The 19,132-nt window shown below is 36.1% G+C and overlaps 1 protein-coding gene across 3 annotated transcripts in view; it reads left to right on the top strand.

Annotated features, from left to right (window-relative positions):
* Nucleotides 1-19,132, top strand: part of CUL3 (cullin 3) — a 112,672-nt gene that overhangs the window by 79,643 nt on the left and 13,897 nt on the right. For all 3 annotated transcript variants that reach the window (NM_001266652.1, XM_077956456.1, XM_015111032.3), the window contains 6 exon segments: nt 166-342; nt 2,427-2,597; nt 3,177-3,284; nt 5,727-5,851; nt 8,399-8,495; nt 10,588-10,722. In NM_001266652.1, coding sequence (NP_001253581.1) covers nt 166-342; nt 2,427-2,597; nt 3,177-3,284; nt 5,727-5,851; nt 8,399-8,495; nt 10,588-10,722 — 813 coding nt within the window.

Raw genomic sequence — 19,132 nt, 5'->3', positions numbered from 1 at the left:
TAATAGAGGCTTAGATATAGGCTTAAATAATATCAAAGCTCTAAGTTTAAAAATGAATATACATGTTTATTACCAGCAAAGTTAAGATAAACATACATGGTCATACGTGTATTATTTATGGAAAAATTATTATAATGTGTCCTAAATTTTGTTTTTATTTCTAAGGGTTTATTGGATCTGAAGAGTAGGTTCGATCGCTTCCTCCTGGAATCATTCAACAATGACCGGCTCTTTAAACAAACTATTGCGGGTGACTTTGAGTATTTTCTCAACCTCAACTCCAGGTCTCCTGAATACCTCTCATTATTTATTGATGATAAGCTGAAAAAGGGAGTCAAAGGGGTAAGTAGTAATGCATTTGAAAATAATATTTAATTTTATTTAAAGATACAAAATTATATGTAAAATTAGGACATTTCACAGATAAAAATTAAGCATGACCCATTGCTGTGCTTAAATGTGTGCCATGGTGTATTAAAAAATAGTTTGAAATACTTGACATGCTCAAAAGTAGTTAGACATTTCACTTAATGTGTAATTGGCTTCAAAAACAAGCAACTGGATGGGCTTGGTGGCTCATGCCTGTAATCCCAGCATTTGGGGAGGCCAAGACAGGAGGCTATCTTGAGGCCAGGAGTTTGAAATTAGCCTTGTTAACATAGTGAGACTCCATCTCTACAAAAAAGAAAAAAATTAGTGGCACATAGTGGTATACACCTGTTGTCTCAGAGGCTGAGACAGAGGATCACTTGAGCTCAAGAATTCAAGGCTGCAGTGAGGTATGATCGCACGACTGCACTCCACCCTGGGCAACAGAGCAAGACCTTGTCTCAAAAAAACTGAACAGCCGTCCAGGTGTGGTGGCTCATGCCTGTAATCCCAGCACTTTGTGAGGCCAAGGTGGGCAGATCACCTGAGTTTGGGAGTTCGAGACCAGCCTGACCAACTTGGTGAAACCCCGTCTCTACTAAAAATACAAAATTAGCTGGGCATGCCTGTAATCCCAGGTACTCGGGAGGCTGAGGCTGCAATGAGCCGAGATGGCGCCATTGCACTCCAGCCTAGACAACAATAGTGAAACTCCGTCTCAAAAAAAAAAAAACCCTGAACAACTACACAGCTGTAGTTGGTTTTAAACAGTCATTTTTGTGACTGAGAGTTAGGCATGTTGAAAATAAAGAACTAGAAAACTTTCTAGTAGTACAGAGTGTTGTTTGCTCTCATCTGGTTCTGGAGGTTGTGTGTCAAACAGTAATTGGATGCCAAGAATGTTAAGGCATAGATAGAGTACATCTTAGAAAATAGTTAGTGTAGCTTAATTTCAAGACTTTATGATATATGATATCTCTGGAACCTGGGGAGCTCACGACAGCATGGAAAATTAACTGAAGCATGTTTTGCTCACATCTGAATTGGTCTCTCCTGACTTCGTGTTGGAATTTGTGACACCAAAGGGAAAAGCAACATGTTGTCACAGGTTTTACAGGCAGTAGCTGCAATAAGGAAACAGAATCACTAAGGATGCACAGAATAGAAAAGTCTATTAATTTACTCATTCATTTAGTCTTCCATTTTTCTAAATATATTAATACAACCTGTCACAGAATCCTTTTGCCCTTATTAAAAGTAAGGGCAGCCGGGCCCAGTGATTCACGCTTGTAATCCCAGCACTTTGGGAGGCCGAGGCAGGCGGATCACCTGACGTCGGGAGTTCGAGACGAGCCTGACCAACATGGAGAAACCCTGTCTCTACTAAAAATACAAAATTAGCTGGGCGTAGTGGTGCATGCCTGTAATCCCAGCTACTCAGGAGACTGAGGCAGGAGAATAGCTTGAACCCGGGAGGCAGAGTTTGCAGTGAGCCAAGATGGTGCCATTGCACTCCAGCCTGGGCAACAGGCGTGAAACTCCCATCTCAAAAAAAAAAAAAAAAACAAAATAGAAATAAAAAAATAAAGTAAGGGCAATGGCCTTTTTACTGTTTGGATTATAACAAATTATTGCCTTGTGTTTGCACAATTTAGGCTGTGAGCTTAAATGAAAAATTCCATCTTTTGGCTGTGTAAGTTTTTGCCTGCATATGCAAAGCCTTCATAAAATAATCTCTGTGACTAAAATTTCATTTCATCTGTTCTCAGTCATCCCTTAACCCAGCGCTATATTACCTTATGCCTCCAATTCAGTGGTAGCCCTCTATGGAATAGAATTCACTCCAACCCCTCATTCATGATGCACTAAATGAGAATGTAAGAATGATGCTACTATGTGAAGTAGGAGACCCTCATCAAACCATGTCCCTTTTTCTGATGTATGTCAATCAGATACCTGTGTTTTCAAACAATATTGTTTTTAAGCTGTAAGTGAACTGTAGTACTACTTTTGTAGAACTAACATTGTGTAATTGTTAAATCATCTTCATTTTGCAGCTAACAGAGCAGGAAGTAGAAACAATATTGGATAAAGCAATGGTCCTTTTTAGGTTTATGCAAGAAAAAGATGTATTTGAACGTTATTATAAACAACACTTGGCAAGGAGACTTCTCACAAATAAAAGTGTTTCTGATGACTCTGAAAAAAACATGATATCTAAGTTAAAGGTAAGGTATGTTTTAGATGGAATAGAGTGCACCTAACTGATGTTTATCATGGTTGTGTACTGACAACATGTGATTAGAAATTATTTGGTTGATTATTAAGTGTTTATTTCTAGAAATAAAGGTAGATTCTTTTAGAGAAGAACACAGACTACACTAACATTTGTTCAAGTTCAGGGACGTTCATAGTTTGCTAGAATTTCTGTTGGTGTGTCAGGATACATTCATGGAGGCCTGGAGGGGAAGATTAGTAAAAGGGAAACAAAGAGGCTTTTGCCATGTAGTTCTTTTTCGCATAATGTGGTCCATAGAATACTTGCACCCGAATCACCTGAGATGCTAGTTAAAAACAGAGTTCTGGGCCCTACCTTTCAGGGCGTAAGTTGGACTCTCTGAAAGAATCTGAGAATTTGCGTTTTAAAATCCTGAAGTTTGCTAACCACAGGCATAGAGCAACTACTGGAAAAATTTACAAGAAGATTATCAGGGATAGCAATAACATGAAATAGTTTCTTTCTTTCAATACTTCCTCACAGAAAAATCTACCATTTATTTGTGTAAATTTGTGTTTTTCCTCCACAGACTGAATGTGGATGTCAGTTCACGTCAAAACTGGAAGGAATGTTTAGGGATATGAGCATCTCAAACACAACGATGGATGAATTCAGGCAACATCTACAGGCAACTGGTGTAAGATTCTGCATTAATATCTACTTAGATATTCATGTAAAGTCTTTTGTAATGGGCGTTTTCATCCACTTAGCAGATGACAGTTGTTTCTTTAAATGTCATTAGTGACAACATGTGTTTTGTCTGTACTTAAATTATTTTCCTTCACATTACCTCTTTTTCTATGTTCATGTTAAAATTTTTTATTCTTTTAAAATTTAGTTTCTTCTTCCCACTTGAAGGAATACACTGACAATTTAATAAAGAGAATTATTCTGTTGTTAATAAAGATAATATAAATCTGTTACAAATTGTGGAAAGAGTACTGGGCTTACACAAGTTTACTAAGTTTCAGTATTATTCTTTTCACTTTACCCCAAGATTGTGTCATCTTGGGATAGTCACCTGACCTTCCTATACCTCACTACTGTCATTCTCCTCTGTCAGTTTAGCTTAAATGGGCCTTATATCCTAAGCGTGCGTAGCAGGTGAACTGAGACTATAAAAACATAGAAATTAATGTATTATAAATGTGTTTGGTATAACTCCTCAAAGGTGGTGAGCTGGAACTTCTATGGCTTTGGAGTCTGATGGGCATTTTGTGAGCATTTAATGAAATTCAGAATTTAGTTTCATTTTTTTACTCTGATTTTCAACTTAATCTTAAGTTAGGAAATAGTACAGTTTTTAATTTTTTTAAATCACCAAGTACCACTCTATAATTAAAATGCGTCACAACCGTTTAACAGATTTGTGGGTCTTTCCTTTGATATCTGAATATGAGATCATCACTTCTACTGGTTTCATAGGCTCACAAACCAGATATGTGAAAATACCTAATTCTGTAGAATAACCATTTATTTCTGTGAAAACATTCTGACTTTAATGTAAATAGTTGTATGATTTGCTTTATAAATATCAGTGTTTACAGTTGAGAAGAGCTGAGAGGAGGAAAGATGCAAGTCCGTGACAAATTTCAGGTGGACAGGAAATGAGTAGTGCAATTATCCTGGATTTTGTTTTTTTTTTTTTTAGATTGTTTAGGAATGTGTAGTTAAATCTAATATATTGATATATTTTCTTGTATTTTTTGTTTGCTATAGTAAGTTTTTAAATTTTTTTCTTCCACTAATCTTACACATTGAAAGCTATAGGGATGATTGGGGTAGATCCCATGCATATTGATGTGGGTTGAATGGACTGACCACTGTTACCCTCCCTTCCCCTAACCAACTTGCAAATGTATAAACAGTTCTCCACTTCCCCCAGTATACCATGTAAGAGTCTCTTCTATGATCCTCTCTTCTCTGCGTCATCTAAGTTTTTTATTTCCAGTTTCCTTAAAGTAATAATTTAGTGGATACTTGTGAAGAAATATGAGTGTAGAATGCTTCTTGATATTCATAAACTCTGATTCCTGCCCTTAAAAATTTATATTACTAAATCATTGAGGCAAGATAAAAATGAAATGATGATTTATAACACATTGAGTATCAATAATAAAGATAATATTTAATCTTTAAGAGTTTTTGTTGTGCTTCGTTGTTTACTTAAAAATTTGTTTAAAAGAAGAAAATAATTGTGACAGTGATACTAGCTTAGAAGTAGTTATTCATTGTACAGATATTTGTAGAGCACCTGCTTTGTAGCACTGGGTCTATAGGGTCCTATGCAGAGGTTGTTGGAATGTGAGCTACATGTTAAAACACAAAAGTTTTAGTTACTTTAGTTGAAATAGTTGCTGGAATATTAGAAATATGTGTTAAGATGGCAAAAATATTTTAAAACTGAGATGAAGGATATTATGCTAGAATTTTCTCTAAAATGATATAATTGACCCCCTTGACTTTTTATTTGAAAAGGCCCAAACTTTTCTGTTCTCAGTGATAACAGTAAGACTTGATTCATGTGCCAAAAACTATTCTTTGGTCAGTGTTTTTAAATTAACATCATAAGCAATAATTATAACTATTTGCCATAGCAGTTAAAATTCGGGAAACACTGGGTGGGTCTGACATTTAAGAAAATCTGTTTTTTTGCCGGGCGTGATGGCTCATGCCTGTATTCCCAGCACTTTGGGAGGCCGAGGCGGGCAGATCACCTGAGGTCAGGAGTTCGAGACCAGCCTGACCAACATGGAGAAACCCTGTCTCTATTAAAAATACAAAATTAGCCAGGTGTGGTGGGCATGCCTGTAATCCCAGCTACTCGGGAGGCAGGAGAATCGCTTGAACCTGGGAGGCAGAGGTTGTAGTGAGCCGAGATCGTGCCATTGCACTGTAGCCTGGGCAACGAGCGAGACTCCGTCTCAAAAAAAAAAAAAAAAAAAAGAAAATGGTTTTTTGTTAGATATTAGACATGGAGCTAACTAACTGCTTCAGTAAATCTAACACAATGTCTTAACAGAACAGAAAGCAAATCCTAGTTAATTTTGAGGGGACTATCTCTTTCTGTTTTACATAGGTATCTTTAGGTGGTGTTGATCTTACAGTCCGGGTGCTCACGACAGGATATTGGCCCACTCAGTCAGCCACACCAAAGTGCAACATCCCACCAGCACCAAGACACGCTTTTGAGATATTCAGAAGGTAAATCAAAATCAGACTTTGTATTACTATGTACAAATAAGTGTTCAAAATTAAAATGAATTCGAACATTAATATCCATAATTGAGGATGAATGTATTCCATTTATTACCTCATGTTCAAAAGGAACATTTATCCTGGCATGCAGCAATTTCCCCCTCTATAGGATCTTGATGAATAAAGTAAAGCAGGCATAATTTATCTCTAGAAAGATTGTTTATATGCTGGCATTTGAAATGCCTTTTATTTAGAGCAGTAGTGAAAATGGAAAAAGAGAAAGTAAATGATGATGGAAAACCAGACCCAGAGAATTCCTTGAACTTTCTGAACACTTCAGCCAATTTGCATTGTTGGAAATATGTGGATACCTTATTCCCACTAGTACTCAGAGGCTCTGAGATAGCAGTTTTGATGAGGAAGAGGAGCAAGATGAAAAAAACAAGAGTGATATGCAAGAAAAAAACAGAAAAAGATCCAAGCAAATATCTTTTTTGGGCTGCTGAAAATAATTGATTTACCCAGTGTGGAGACTACTTTGTGAAAAGACCACTCGTGTGAACACTAGGGATGAAGATGAGTATATCACCCCCTTCATCGAGCAGCCTAAGGTGGACACTTAGACATTGTCTGTGAGCTGATTGCGCAAGGGGCAGATGTTTTTGCAGTGACTGTGGATAGCTAGATACTCCTGCAAGGTGCTTATAAGTGGAATAATACCAGAGTGGCTTCTTTATTTCTTCAGCATGGTGTAGATCAGTTACCAGTGACCAAACAAAAGGCCTCCTGACCCCCTTGAATCTTGCTGCTGGAATCAGAGACAACAGAGATACTCTAGAACATCTGCTCGTGAGCTGTTAATCTCGAACCAGATCTGAAAAAACAACTGGGAAGAAACTGCATTTGATATTGTCAGGAGGACAAGTGTCTGTCACGACCTCTTTGAAATCGTGGAAGGCACTGTACAAATTCTTCACCTTAATCTTAATGATTCTAGCAATTGTCTTAAGTTTCCAAGTACCAGTGCCTTCTTTGTGTGGGATGTAAAATATTCCCATAATAAAAGGTTGACATCAAACATCTTACTACAAAAAATTCATTGGTACTCATTAAGATGTTCTTCCAGGTGAATTGCCTGACCTTGATGTCAAAATGTATTTGAAAGTTGTTTGACTATATCTTCTTGAATGATTTCTGTGGAGTTTGTGACTTTCATCAGAAATAATTTCGACTTGCCTATACTTAAAAACTTGACATAGGTTGTACAGAAACTAAAGATATTTTTGGTGCTGATCCAGGAGATAATATATTTTTAAGTAGCGCATATCCTGGATCTTTGAGTATTCAGCATATTGACATGTATCTTTGTAAGGCAAGGTAACTAAGATTTTAACTTAAAAAGCCTCAAACATTCTGGTGCTATCCCAGCTGTCTTCTCTACATTACCATAGCCAGTTGCTTTCATTTTGAACCAGAAGCACTAGCATATTACTGACTTGTAGCTTCATAAATTAAAAAAATAAAAACTAGATTTGTCTTTTAGAACATACACGATTTTCCGGGAAAGCAGCTAGGTGTTTAATCCATGAATCTTGTATACTGTCTCCACCACCACAATTCACATAATCCTGTGGACAGTCCTGCTTCACCCTGGTCAACTGCATCATCCTTATTGTAATAGTGAATCAGTATAACCCTTTAGACATGCACACAGATACACCCTGTTGCAAGAGTTCACAAAATATCTGCTGTCCAACTAGTTTTACTTGCCTAATCCCACTGGTTTAGGCACTGCTTATAGTCTCTTGAATTCACAGAAATGTCGGGTTTTTTCCCTCCCCAAAGTCCTCATTTTTTACAAACTGTAGAAGGGGAAAACGACAAGGGAAAAGGAATTCTAAGAGTGAAGGGATGGTGGTTATACTGGGGCAAGAACCACAGAGTGGCTCAGGCTTTGAAAAAATACAGTGTGGATAGTGACAAAAAAACATAAATATAAAAATTCAAGAAAAAGTACCAGTTCTGAACAACAAAAACAAAGGGAGAGTTTATCCTTTATAATTTTAATATGTAAGAAAAAGTTACATAAACTTTTCTCAGAGGAATATTTTATAAATGCCCTTTGTTCAGCATTAGTGCATTGAGTATTTTTTGTACTGTGGTATAGGAGTGTATTTTGTACTGTCGATGTCTACTACTGGCTTAGGACAAATTGATTATTGGGTTACTGTGGAGAAAGGTGGTCTTAAGAACAGCAGGGGCTGAGCAGCAGTAGGTTGGGCCAGAGTGTACAGTAGAAATTATTTAGTGTGCTGCCTTTGTCATTTAATATCTAGCTGAGTTACTTAGGGCTCTCTCAAGGTCTCTCCTGTGGAAAGTTGCACCTGAACTTGATTCCTAAGGTTTCCTTAAACTTTTAAAGTCCATATACACACACACACACACACACACACACACACACACATACATGTTTAAGGGATGTTATCCTGTGGTTTGTAATTTCAAATGTGTAAGTTTGTTTGATTTGCTAAAACCTGGTTTGATTTGCCGAAGGTTCTACTTAGCCAAACACAGTGGTCGACAGCTCACGCTCCAGCATCATATGGGTTCTGCAGATCTCAATGCCACATTTTATGGACCAGTTAAAAAGGTAAATACTGATAGTTTGAACATATTATGTAACTTAAAGTTAGTCTATTAGAGCTGATTTGTGATTTATGTTGAGCTGGGTAAATTATTTATTTCTCCTGTTTCTCTGCCTGTCTCACAAGTTAGAAAGGTTAAAAATCCTAGCTTTATTACTTATGTTCTCTCAGTTGCTAACTGCAACTTTGAAAATATGAAGACTACACCAGTATAGTCGTCACTAAGGACTAAACATTAGGAAAATTACATATTTTATTTATAAAATTAGGTTTAAGAAAATATTGCGTAAAATAGTAAAATGTAAGTTGATTTCAGGACATACAAAGCTGTGAGCCCCTTTTCAAAATTCTGTTACCTATAATCTTTATTTCTAATAAATCAAGATTGGGAAGATTAACATTCAAGGTTTGTTAAATATACAAATGTTATTAAAGTCATTTAAAAATTAGTATTGGACCAGTAATTTGCCTTCACTTTTAAAAAGCAATCACATTTTTATATCTAGATTGAGAGGTTTAGAGGAATAATTTATTTTCATTACTTGATGTGAATCAGGATTATTTGCCTTCAAAAAATTCTAAGTCTTCTAGAAAAACTGTAGAAATATACCTAAATTGTCATCTAGGCAACAAATAAGTTTTAGATTTTAATGAGAATTTTACTAGTTTGGTATGATGAGTCACTGTTAACATCAGTTTTTAAGTATTGCTGAAAATGCCTATAAAAACATTCTAATTTTGATATTTAATTGAAATGGGAAATAGTACTTTATAGTTCATTTAGTTAAATAATATTCGACACATACATTTGAGTGTAAGTGGGAAGGACAAGGAAACTAAAGAACTTAGCTTTTAATTACTACTGCCTGCTTTTGTTTTAAAAGATAGGTTTTCTTTCCCTAAATACTCATGTTCTTTTAAAGTTTATTAAGCAGATCAGTAGATTTTTAAAACATATGCATATGTTAATTTTTGAAGAATTAGAAAGTTCCAATTTGTATCCTTAAATCATAAAGCAGGAATAGGCTTTGAGAATGGCGCTTGCCCCTTGCTCCCCTGGGCCCCATGCTATGCTATGATATTTTTTGATCTCTTACTGTGATCAGGTCACACAGAAAGAAACCTAATCCTGTTACTTTTGGTGGTAGTATAACAGTAGTGATGTTTTGTAAGTCCATTATTATTATCATCCCATAGTGTACTGTTAAAATAATTTTAGCATTAAATATAGGGAATTGATTAGTTACTTGCTCAGATAACATTAAAATGTTCACAGTGGGGGGACAGGAGACAGTCCTAAATGTGTGTGTGTTGGGCGGGGGTCGGGGGTCTACTACTAAAAAGTAGATTTCCGGGCCGGGCGCGGTGGCTCACGCCTGTAATCCCAGCACTTTGGGAGGCCGAGACGGGCGGATCACGAGGTCAGGAGATAGAGACTCTCCTGGCTAACATGCTAACATGGTGAAACCCCATCTCTACTAAAAATACAAAAAATTAGCCGGGTGTGAGAGGCAGGAAAATGGCATGAACCCAGGAGGTGGAGCTTGCAGTGAGCCAAGATCACGCCACTGCACTCCAGCCTGGGCGACAGAGCAAGACTCTGTCTAAAAAAAAAAAAAAAAAGATTTTCTTTATAGAAATAAGTTACATAGTTTTTGTTGAGGGGGAGGATGGAGATTATGGGACCTGTTTCTGAAACATGCTGTTAAAGTTACCAGGAAATTGGTCAGCTGTGGTGGCTCATGCCTGTAATCCCAGCACTTTGTGAGTGTGAGGTGGGCAAATCACTGGAGCCCATTAGTTTGAGACCAGCATGGGCAGCATGGCAAAACTTGGTCTCTACAGGAAATACAAAAATTTAGCTGGGCATGGTAGTACACACCCATGGTCCTAGTTACTCGGGAGGCTGAGGCAGGAAGATTGCTTGAGCCCAGGAGGTTGAAGCTGCAGTGAACCATGTTTGCGCCACTGAACTGCAGCCTGGATGACAAAGTGAGACCCTGTAATGTACATACATACATATGTACACACATAGGTACATAAATGTTACCAGGAAATGATTGTATCTTTGTTTATATTTTTTAAAAAATGAAACAGGAAGATGGATCTGAAGTTGGTGTTGGAGGTGCACAAGTAACTGGCTCTAATACACGGAAGCACATATTGCAAGTTTCCACTTTCCAGATGACCATATTAATGCTCTTTAATAATAGAGAAAAATACACATTTGAGGTATGGATTGTGGTTATATACATTTTAACTGTGTTGTTTCTAACTCACTTTTTACTTGTTTCTTATTTGAGTAACCCTTAGAGAGTCTCTTTGGAGACCTTTAGAGAAAACTGTGTAAAATGGATCATGGAACTGTATGAACATCATACATTTATTGAGTTGTGTTTTATTATTTTTAAATTTATAGAAGTATTTTTATATAAAACATATCTTATATAAGTAGACAATTTGATGAGTTTTAAATGAGTGCACCTGTGTAACTACCATCACAAGACTATTGCCCAAAAATATAGAGCATTACCTCCAGAATTGCTTTGTACACCTTGCCAGGTCATTCCCTCCTACCACCTCGAGCCCCAGACAGCCAGTGACCTGCTTTATATCACTATAAATTAGTTTTGGTTTTTTAAGACTTTGATGTAAATGGAATCATACATGTTGTCTGTATGCTTTAATCCTTTTGTCAGTTCACCTGTTGATGGGCATTTGGGTTGATACTGGATTTAGGCTGTTATAAGTAGAGCTAAGTGTTTAACATTTTAAGAAACTGCCAAACTGTATTCCAATGCAGCTATACCAGTTCTCATATTTGCCAGCAGTGCAAGATGGTCCAGTCGCTCCACATCCTCCGCAGTCTTTAGATTTTGAGCCACTTTAGTTGGTGTGTAATTGTGTCTCATTTTGGATTTAATTTTCTTTTTTTTTTTTTTATGATGTTGAGCATCTTTTATGTGTTAATATGCCACTGATATATCTTGTTTGGTGAAGTGTTTATCTTTTTTGGGTTGTTGTCTTACTACATTATAAAAGTCCTTTATAAATTCTGGATACAAGTCCTTCGTCAGATATATGTGCTGTGAGTATTTTTTTCAGTCTGTTGCTTGCCTTTTCATTTTCTTAATAGTGTCTTTTGAAGAGCAGAGTTTTAAAATACTGAAAAAGTCCAGTTCATCACTTTACTTTTTGTAGTTCGTGCTTTAAGTCCTAAGAAATTATTGCCTACCCTGAAATTTTAGCGATTTACTTTTATTTCTTCAGTAGTTTATAATTTTAGCTTTTACATTTATGTCTACAATGAATTTTAAGTTAATTTTTTTATATAGTATAAGGTAAGGATTAAGATACATTTCCCCTCACTCAGTCAGTTGTTGGTTCCAGCATCATTTGTTGAAGGCACTGTTTTTTCCCACTGAATTACCTTGTCGTCATTATTTAACAATCAATTGATCATATATGGGTGGGTCTATTTTTATGCTGTCTGATCTGTTTCATTGATTTCTGTGTCTGTCTTTATGCCAGTTTTTTGCTGTCTTGATAGTGCAATCATTTTTCTCTTCACACCCATGTTGTTTCATTAGAGTAACTAATGTTATAATATGCTTTTTATTTTTTTCTTTTCCTTTTCTCACAATTAAAATATGATTTGATTACATTAAATCCAATTAGTCATTTCCTGTACATTTAAAGGGTGTTTTGGGGTTAAAATGAAGGTCATGTGGTTCATATTAAGTTGAAATTTAAGGTAATGAATGAACATTTTGAAAGACTCTTAAAATTAATTCCGTATTTTTACTTAATTGAAAACTTTTGAAAATTGTCATATACAGGTGAACACAGGAAAAAAAATAGTATGTTTGAAATTAAGAGCAAGAGTAAGTTCTAGGCCTATTTAATATTCACGTCCATACTCCCATTTATGTGTCCCGTTTATGAGAGAGTATGGAAATTAGTGTAATTAAGAGAGCATCATTTTTATGTGATATATTTAAAGGGAATGCTTGAAATCTAGGTATTTTAATAGCTCAGTTGCTAAATTGAGAAGTTTTTCTCATGTATTTCCATGTGAGTCTTACCTAGGGAATAACCTTGATTTTTTTTTTTTTTTTACTTTTATTTTTATTTTATTATAACCTTGATTTTCAAGCACAAGTTATATTTGATTGAGTCCCAAGAATATTGATTAAGCAAGCATTGAGTACCTTATTCAAACCTAGGCTTTTCAAACAGAGGTGGAATTAAATTATCTCTAACAGATGTGTTTGTGTAGTCATTTTTTAATCTGCAGCTCTTAATGGATAATATATTTTAAACCAAATTAGCTACTTGGTAAATGCAAGAGTTGGTTTTCAGAGTCCTGGCTTATAAAGAACTGGTAAAAAAAAAATAATGAGATAATCAAAAATACAAATTCATTTTTTAAAGCTGTTATCGGAATTGTTGGAAATTTTAGTGGTTCAAGCTTTTCTCTTTCCCATCTGACTTGGGATCATTGATGCTAATGAGCAGTTATTAGATGGAAAGTTAAAATTAAGTAGAAAATCTCTCTAAGTTTTCCAACTTTAGCTAAGTCACAAAGCAGAAACTGATTGTTGTGTATATAGGATGCCATGCGTATGGCTCCAAAGCCTACTGGCTGCTGACACCTCAAATCTGGGGCATTGTGAGAAGGCATGAGAAATGCATCTTTGCTCACATCGTGTGTTTCTCTACAGTCCATTGCTTATGTTTTATTAGCCACTTTTTTACAGAAATCTTACCTCCACAAATTAGTGGAGATAGTTAAAAGTATTTTATTATAATAATTTAAAGGAAGGTGAACTTTTATTTTTGAATATTCTCTGAGTTCAGTAAGATGGTGTATTATTTAATGCCACATGACAAATCTCAAAAGTTAGTGATTTAAAACAACCACTAACAATGTATTATCTCTCATGGTTTCTGTGGGTTAGGGATTCAGAAGATACTCAGTTGGGTAGTTCTGGCTTGGGGTTCATGAGGTTGCATTTAGATGTTGTCTGGGGTTTTGGTCATCTAACGGTTTGACTGGAGCTGGAGAATACGCTTCCAAGGTGGTTCACATGGCTGGCAACTTTGTTCTGGATGTTGTTAAGCGGCCTTAGTTTCTCTCCACATGGGCCTTTTTGTGTAGCTGTTTGTCCTCAAATCTTGGTGGCTGGTTTTCCCAAGAGCGAGCAATCCAGAAGACCCAGGCAGAACCTGCAGTGCCTTTTTTATCTTTCCCTGGAAGACACCTAGTGTCACGTCTCATTTTCTTGGTTGCCCAAGTTAGCCCTGATAGAGTGAGAGGACCACACAAGATTAACATATACCAGGATTATTACACACTGTCATAGAAGCTGGCTACAACAGTTGGCATTAATTTGTAGTGTCATATTTAATCTGTAGTAGTCAGGCTGCTGCTGAGGTTTTTTCTTTTCATGTTTTTTGAATGGATAAAGGTAAGTTTATTGTGATTTAGAACAGCTAAAAATAGGAAATACGTACAGTGGTAGTCTGTGCCTTGGACTTTAGTAATTAGCAGTGGGTTTTTGAAAGAGGTATGGATAAGAACTATTAATACATATTTTTCTTAATGTTCTTTATTTTTTATTTTATGAGAATGAGTCTGAAATTTAAAAACTATGTACAATAGCACTATTAATGTCAGAATTTAAATAGAAAACTTAACAGTAATATTTGATCTTCAATAATTTATAGCAATCATTAGTGACATAACTTCACAATATGAAAAGGAAAATGAAAGTACAAAGGAAAGTAGACAACTCTGGAATCATGGAAATCCCTTACAAATTTATTGATTAACCAGACAATTGAAAAGGGGGATACAGAAAATTTGAATAACACAGTTAGCAAGTTAAAATTGAAGGCTGTTTAGCGAACTTTGAACTCAGAAAGCAAAGTAGATGTACTGCTCACAGGAAATATCTGAGGCTAGCATAACTTTTTTGCTAAAACTGAGCAAGGAAAATACAAAAGAGAAAGCTGAAGGTTGTTCATCATTCTGCCTTGCTCCTTAGATCCTAAGTAATATACTGAAAGTATAAATCTCAATATTAGCAAGTCATTTTCAGTAGTGTATTGAAAGAATAATGCACTGTGTTCAAAAAGGATTTATCCATAGAATACAAAGAAGGATCAGCATAGGAAAACTTTTTGAAAAGATCTTAATTATTAAGATATTGTAATAATTGTAAAAATAAGCAGTTGCCTAATTGCTAGTCACCATTTTAAGGAGAAAACCATTTGATCTGTACAGATGAACAAAAAGTATTTGATACAAGTCAGTCCTCATTCCTTATAAAAGTGGGGGACTCATTGCCACCTTAGAATGGAATGCCCTTAATGTCATAAGGTTGTATCTGATGACAAACTTAAGCATTATAATAGTAGGACAATACTAGACACCTTTCTGTTAGACTTAGGAACAAGATGAAGATGCCTATCTTTACTACTACTGTTACACCTTGCTCTGCAGGTCCTAATATACTAAGAAAAAAAAAGGAATGAAATTTTTAAGTATCGGGAAGAAATTGAAAAAATTGTCAAAATCTGTAGACAGTATGATTGTCAATTTGGCAATACATGATAATCAGTGAGAAAACATTTCTTTAGAAGAATTTTGTTGGAAAAAAAAAATACCCTTTCTGTAAACCAGCATTAAGCAGTAAATGACATGAAGAAAAGGATGTTTTATTAAGAATCATAACCTTCCAGGAATCATTTTAACAAGAAATGTGTGAACAGGCCACTTACACTAAGAAGACAGTAAAAGCTAAAGAATATGAAAGGGTAAATATACCCAAATGGGAGAATTACATGTTATAAGTGTGCTGTTTTTAAAAGTCACCTATAAATTCAAGGAAATCTGAATTGAAATTTCCAAAATATACATTGTTTTAAATAAAACTCGACAAGCTGATTCCATAATTCATCTGGACAAGAAAATGCACAAGGTTAGGCAAAACTACTTTTGAAAAGGAATGGGGTTTTGGGTAGGAAAGCTCAGTAAAAGGGGAAGGAATTTGTCCTAATAAACAAAACATACCGTATCACATTTCTAAAAATTTTTAGTTTTTATGGGTACATAGTACATGTATATATTTAGGGATACGTGAGATATTTTGATACAAGCATATAGTGTGTAATAATCACATCAGGGTAAATGGGGTATCCATCATCTTAGCATTAATTATTTCTTTGTGTTATGAAAATTCCAGTTGTATTCTCTGTTATTCAAAAACGTACAAGTTAGCGTTATTTTAAAATCATAGCTCATTTGAACAAAAGAGAGTCCAGAAGCAAACTGTTATATTTGTAGGTGTCTGGAATGTGATAAATTTCTCTCTCTCTTTTTTTTTTTTTTTTGATTGTACTTTTAAGTTCTGGGATGCATGTGCAGAACGTGCAGGTTTGTTACATAGGTATACATGTGCCATGGTGCTCTGCTGCACCCATCACCCATCATCTAGGTTTTAAGCCCCGCATGCATTAGGTATTTGTCCTAATGCTATCCCTCCCCTTACCCCTTACCCCTTACCCCCAAAGGCCCTGGTGTGTGATGTTCCCCTCCCTGTGTCCATGTGTTCTCATTGGTCAGCTCCCACTTATGAGTGAGAACACGCGGTGTTTGGCTTTCTGTTCTCGTGATAGTTTGCTGAGAATGATGGTTTCCTGCTTCATCCATGTCCCTGCAAAGGACAGGAACTCATTCTGTGGCTGCATAATATTCCATGGTGTATATGTACCACATTTTCTTTATGCAGTCTGTCATTGATGGGCATTTGGGTTGGTTACAAGTCTTTGCTACTGTAAATAGTGCTGCAATAAACATACGTGTGCATGTGTCTTGTAGAATGATTTATAATCCTTTGGGTATATACCCAGCAATGGGATTGCTGGGTCAAATGGTATTTCTAGTTCTAGGTCCTTGAGGAATCGCCTTACTGTCTTCCATGATGGTTGACCTAATTTACACTCCCCGCAACAGTGTAAAAGCGTTCCTATTTCTCCACATCCTCTCCAGCATCGGTTGTTTCTGACTTTTTAATGATCACCATTCTAACTGGCATGAGATGGTATCTCATTGTGGTTTTGATTTACATTTCTCTAATGACCAGTGATGATGAGCTTATTTTCTTATGTTTGTTAGCCACACAAGTGTCTTCTTTTGAGAAGTGTCTGTTCATATCCTTTGTTCACTTTTTGATGGAGCTCTTTTTTTCTTACTGTAAATTTGTTTTAAGTTCCTTGTAGATTCTGGATATTAAACCTTTGTCAGATGGATAGATTACAAAAATTTTCTCCCATTCTTTAGGTTGCTTGTTCACTCTGATGATAGTTTCTTTGCTGTGCAGAAGCTCTTTAGTTTAATTAAATTGCATTTGTCAATTTTGGCTTTTGTTGCAGTTGCTTTTGGTGTTTTAGTCATGAACTCTTTGCCCCTGCCTATGTCCTGAATGGTATTGCATAGGTTTTCTTCTAGGGTTTTTATGGTTTTAGGTCTTACAAGTAGTTTTTTCTATCTCTGTGAAGAAAATCAATGGTAGCTTGATGGGAATAGCATTGAATCTGTAAATTGCTTTGTGCACTATGGCCATTTTCACAATATTGATTGTTCCTATCCATGAGCATAGAATGTTTTTCTATTTGTTTGTGTCCTCTCTTATTTCCTTGAGCAGTGGTTTGTAGTTCTGCTTGAAGAGATCCTTCACGTCCCTTGTAAGTTGTATTCCTAGGTATTTTATTCTCTTTGTAGTAATTGTGAACAGGAGTTCACTCATGATTTAGCTGTTTGTTATTGGTGTATAGGCATTCCTGTGACTTTTGCACATGGATGTTGTATCCTGAGACTTTGCTGAAGTTGCTTATCAGCTTAAGGAGTTTTTGGGCTGAGACAGTGGGGTTTTCCAAATACACAATTAAATCATCTGCAAACAGAGACAATTTGACTTCCTCTCTTCCTGTTTGAATACCCTTTATTTCTTTCTGTTGCCTGATTGACCTGGCCAGAACTTCCAATCCTATGTTGAATAGCAGTGGTGAGAGAGGGCATCCTTGTCTTGTGCCAGTTTTCAAAGGGAATGCTTCCAGCTTTTGTTCATTCAGTATGATATTGGCTATGGGTTTGTCATGGATAGCTCTTATTATTTTGAGATATGTTCCATCAGTACCTAGTTTATTCAGTGTTTTTAGCAGCTAGGGATGTTGAATTTTATCAAAGGCCTTTTCTGCATCTCTTGAGATAATCATGTGGTTTTTCTCATTGGTTCTGTTTATGTGATGGATTACGTTTATTGATTTGCATATGTTGAACCAGCGTGGCATCCCAGGGATGAAGCCAACTTGATTATGGTGGATAAGCTTTTTGATGGCTACTGTGTTCGGTTTGCCAGTATTTTATTGAAGATTTTCACACTGATGTTCATCAGGGATATTTGCCTGAAATTTTCTTTTTTTGTTGTGTCTCTGCTAGGTTTTGGTATCAGGATGATGCTGGCCTCATAAAATGAGTTAGGGTGAAGTCCTTCTTTTTCTATTGTTTGGAATAGTTTGCGAAGGAGTGATACCAGCTCCTCTTTGTACCTCTGGTAGAATTCGGCTGTGAATCCTTCTGGTCCTGGGCTCTTTTGGGTTGGTAGGCTATTACTGCCTCAGTTTCAGAACTTGTTATTGGTCTCTTCAGGGATTTGACTTCTTCCTGGCTTAGTCTTGGGAGAATGTATGTGTCCGTTAATTTGTTTGTTTTTTCTAGATTGTCTAGTTTATTTGCATAAAAGTGTTTATAGTATTCTCTGATGGTAGTTTGTATTTCTGTAGGATCAGTGGTGATATCCCCTTTATCATTTTTTTACTATGTCTATTTGATTCTTCTGTCTTCTTTATTAGTCTGGCTAGGAGTCTTACCTATTTTGTTAATCTTTGCAAAAAACCAGCACCTGGATTCATTGATTTTTTTTTTTTTTTTTTTTTGAAGGGTTTTTCCGTGTCTCTTATCTCCTTCAGTTCTGCTCTGATGTTAGTTGTTTCTTGTCTGCTGCTAGCTTTTGAATTTGTTTGCTCTTGCTTGTCTAGTTCTTTTAATTGTGATGTTAGGGTGTCGATTTTAGATCTTTCCTGCTTTCTCCTGTGGGCAATTAGTGCTATAAATTTCCCTCACACACTGCTTTAGCCGTGTCCCAGAGATTCTGGAACGTTGTGTCTTTGTTCTCATTGGTTTCAAATACCGTATTTATTTCTGCCTTCATTGTGTTATTTACCCAGTAGTCATTCAGGAGCAGGTTGTTCAGTTTCCATGTAGTTGTGCGGTTTTGAGTGAGTTTCTTAATCCTGAGTTCTAATTTGATTCCACTGTGGTCTGAAAGACTGTTTGTTATGAGTTCCGTTCTTTTGCATTTGCTGAGGAGTGTTTTACTTCCCATTAGGTGGTCAATATTAGAATAAGTGTGATGTGCTCAGAAGAATATATATTCTGTTGACTTGGGGTGGAGAGTTCTATAGATGTCTGTTGGTCCAGAACTGAGTTCAAGTCCCTGAATATCCTTGTTAGTTTTCTGTCTCGTTGATCTGTTTAATTTTGACAGTGAGGTATTAAAGTCTCCCCCTATTATTG

The sequence above is a fragment of the Macaca mulatta genome, chromosome 12 (genome assembly GCF_049350105.2).
Source record: "Macaca mulatta isolate MMU2019108-1 chromosome 12, T2T-MMU8v2.0, whole genome shotgun sequence".
Classification (NCBI taxonomy): domain Eukaryota; kingdom Metazoa; phylum Chordata; class Mammalia; order Primates; family Cercopithecidae; genus Macaca; species Macaca mulatta.
This window is presented reverse-complemented; position numbering and strand designations above follow the sequence as displayed.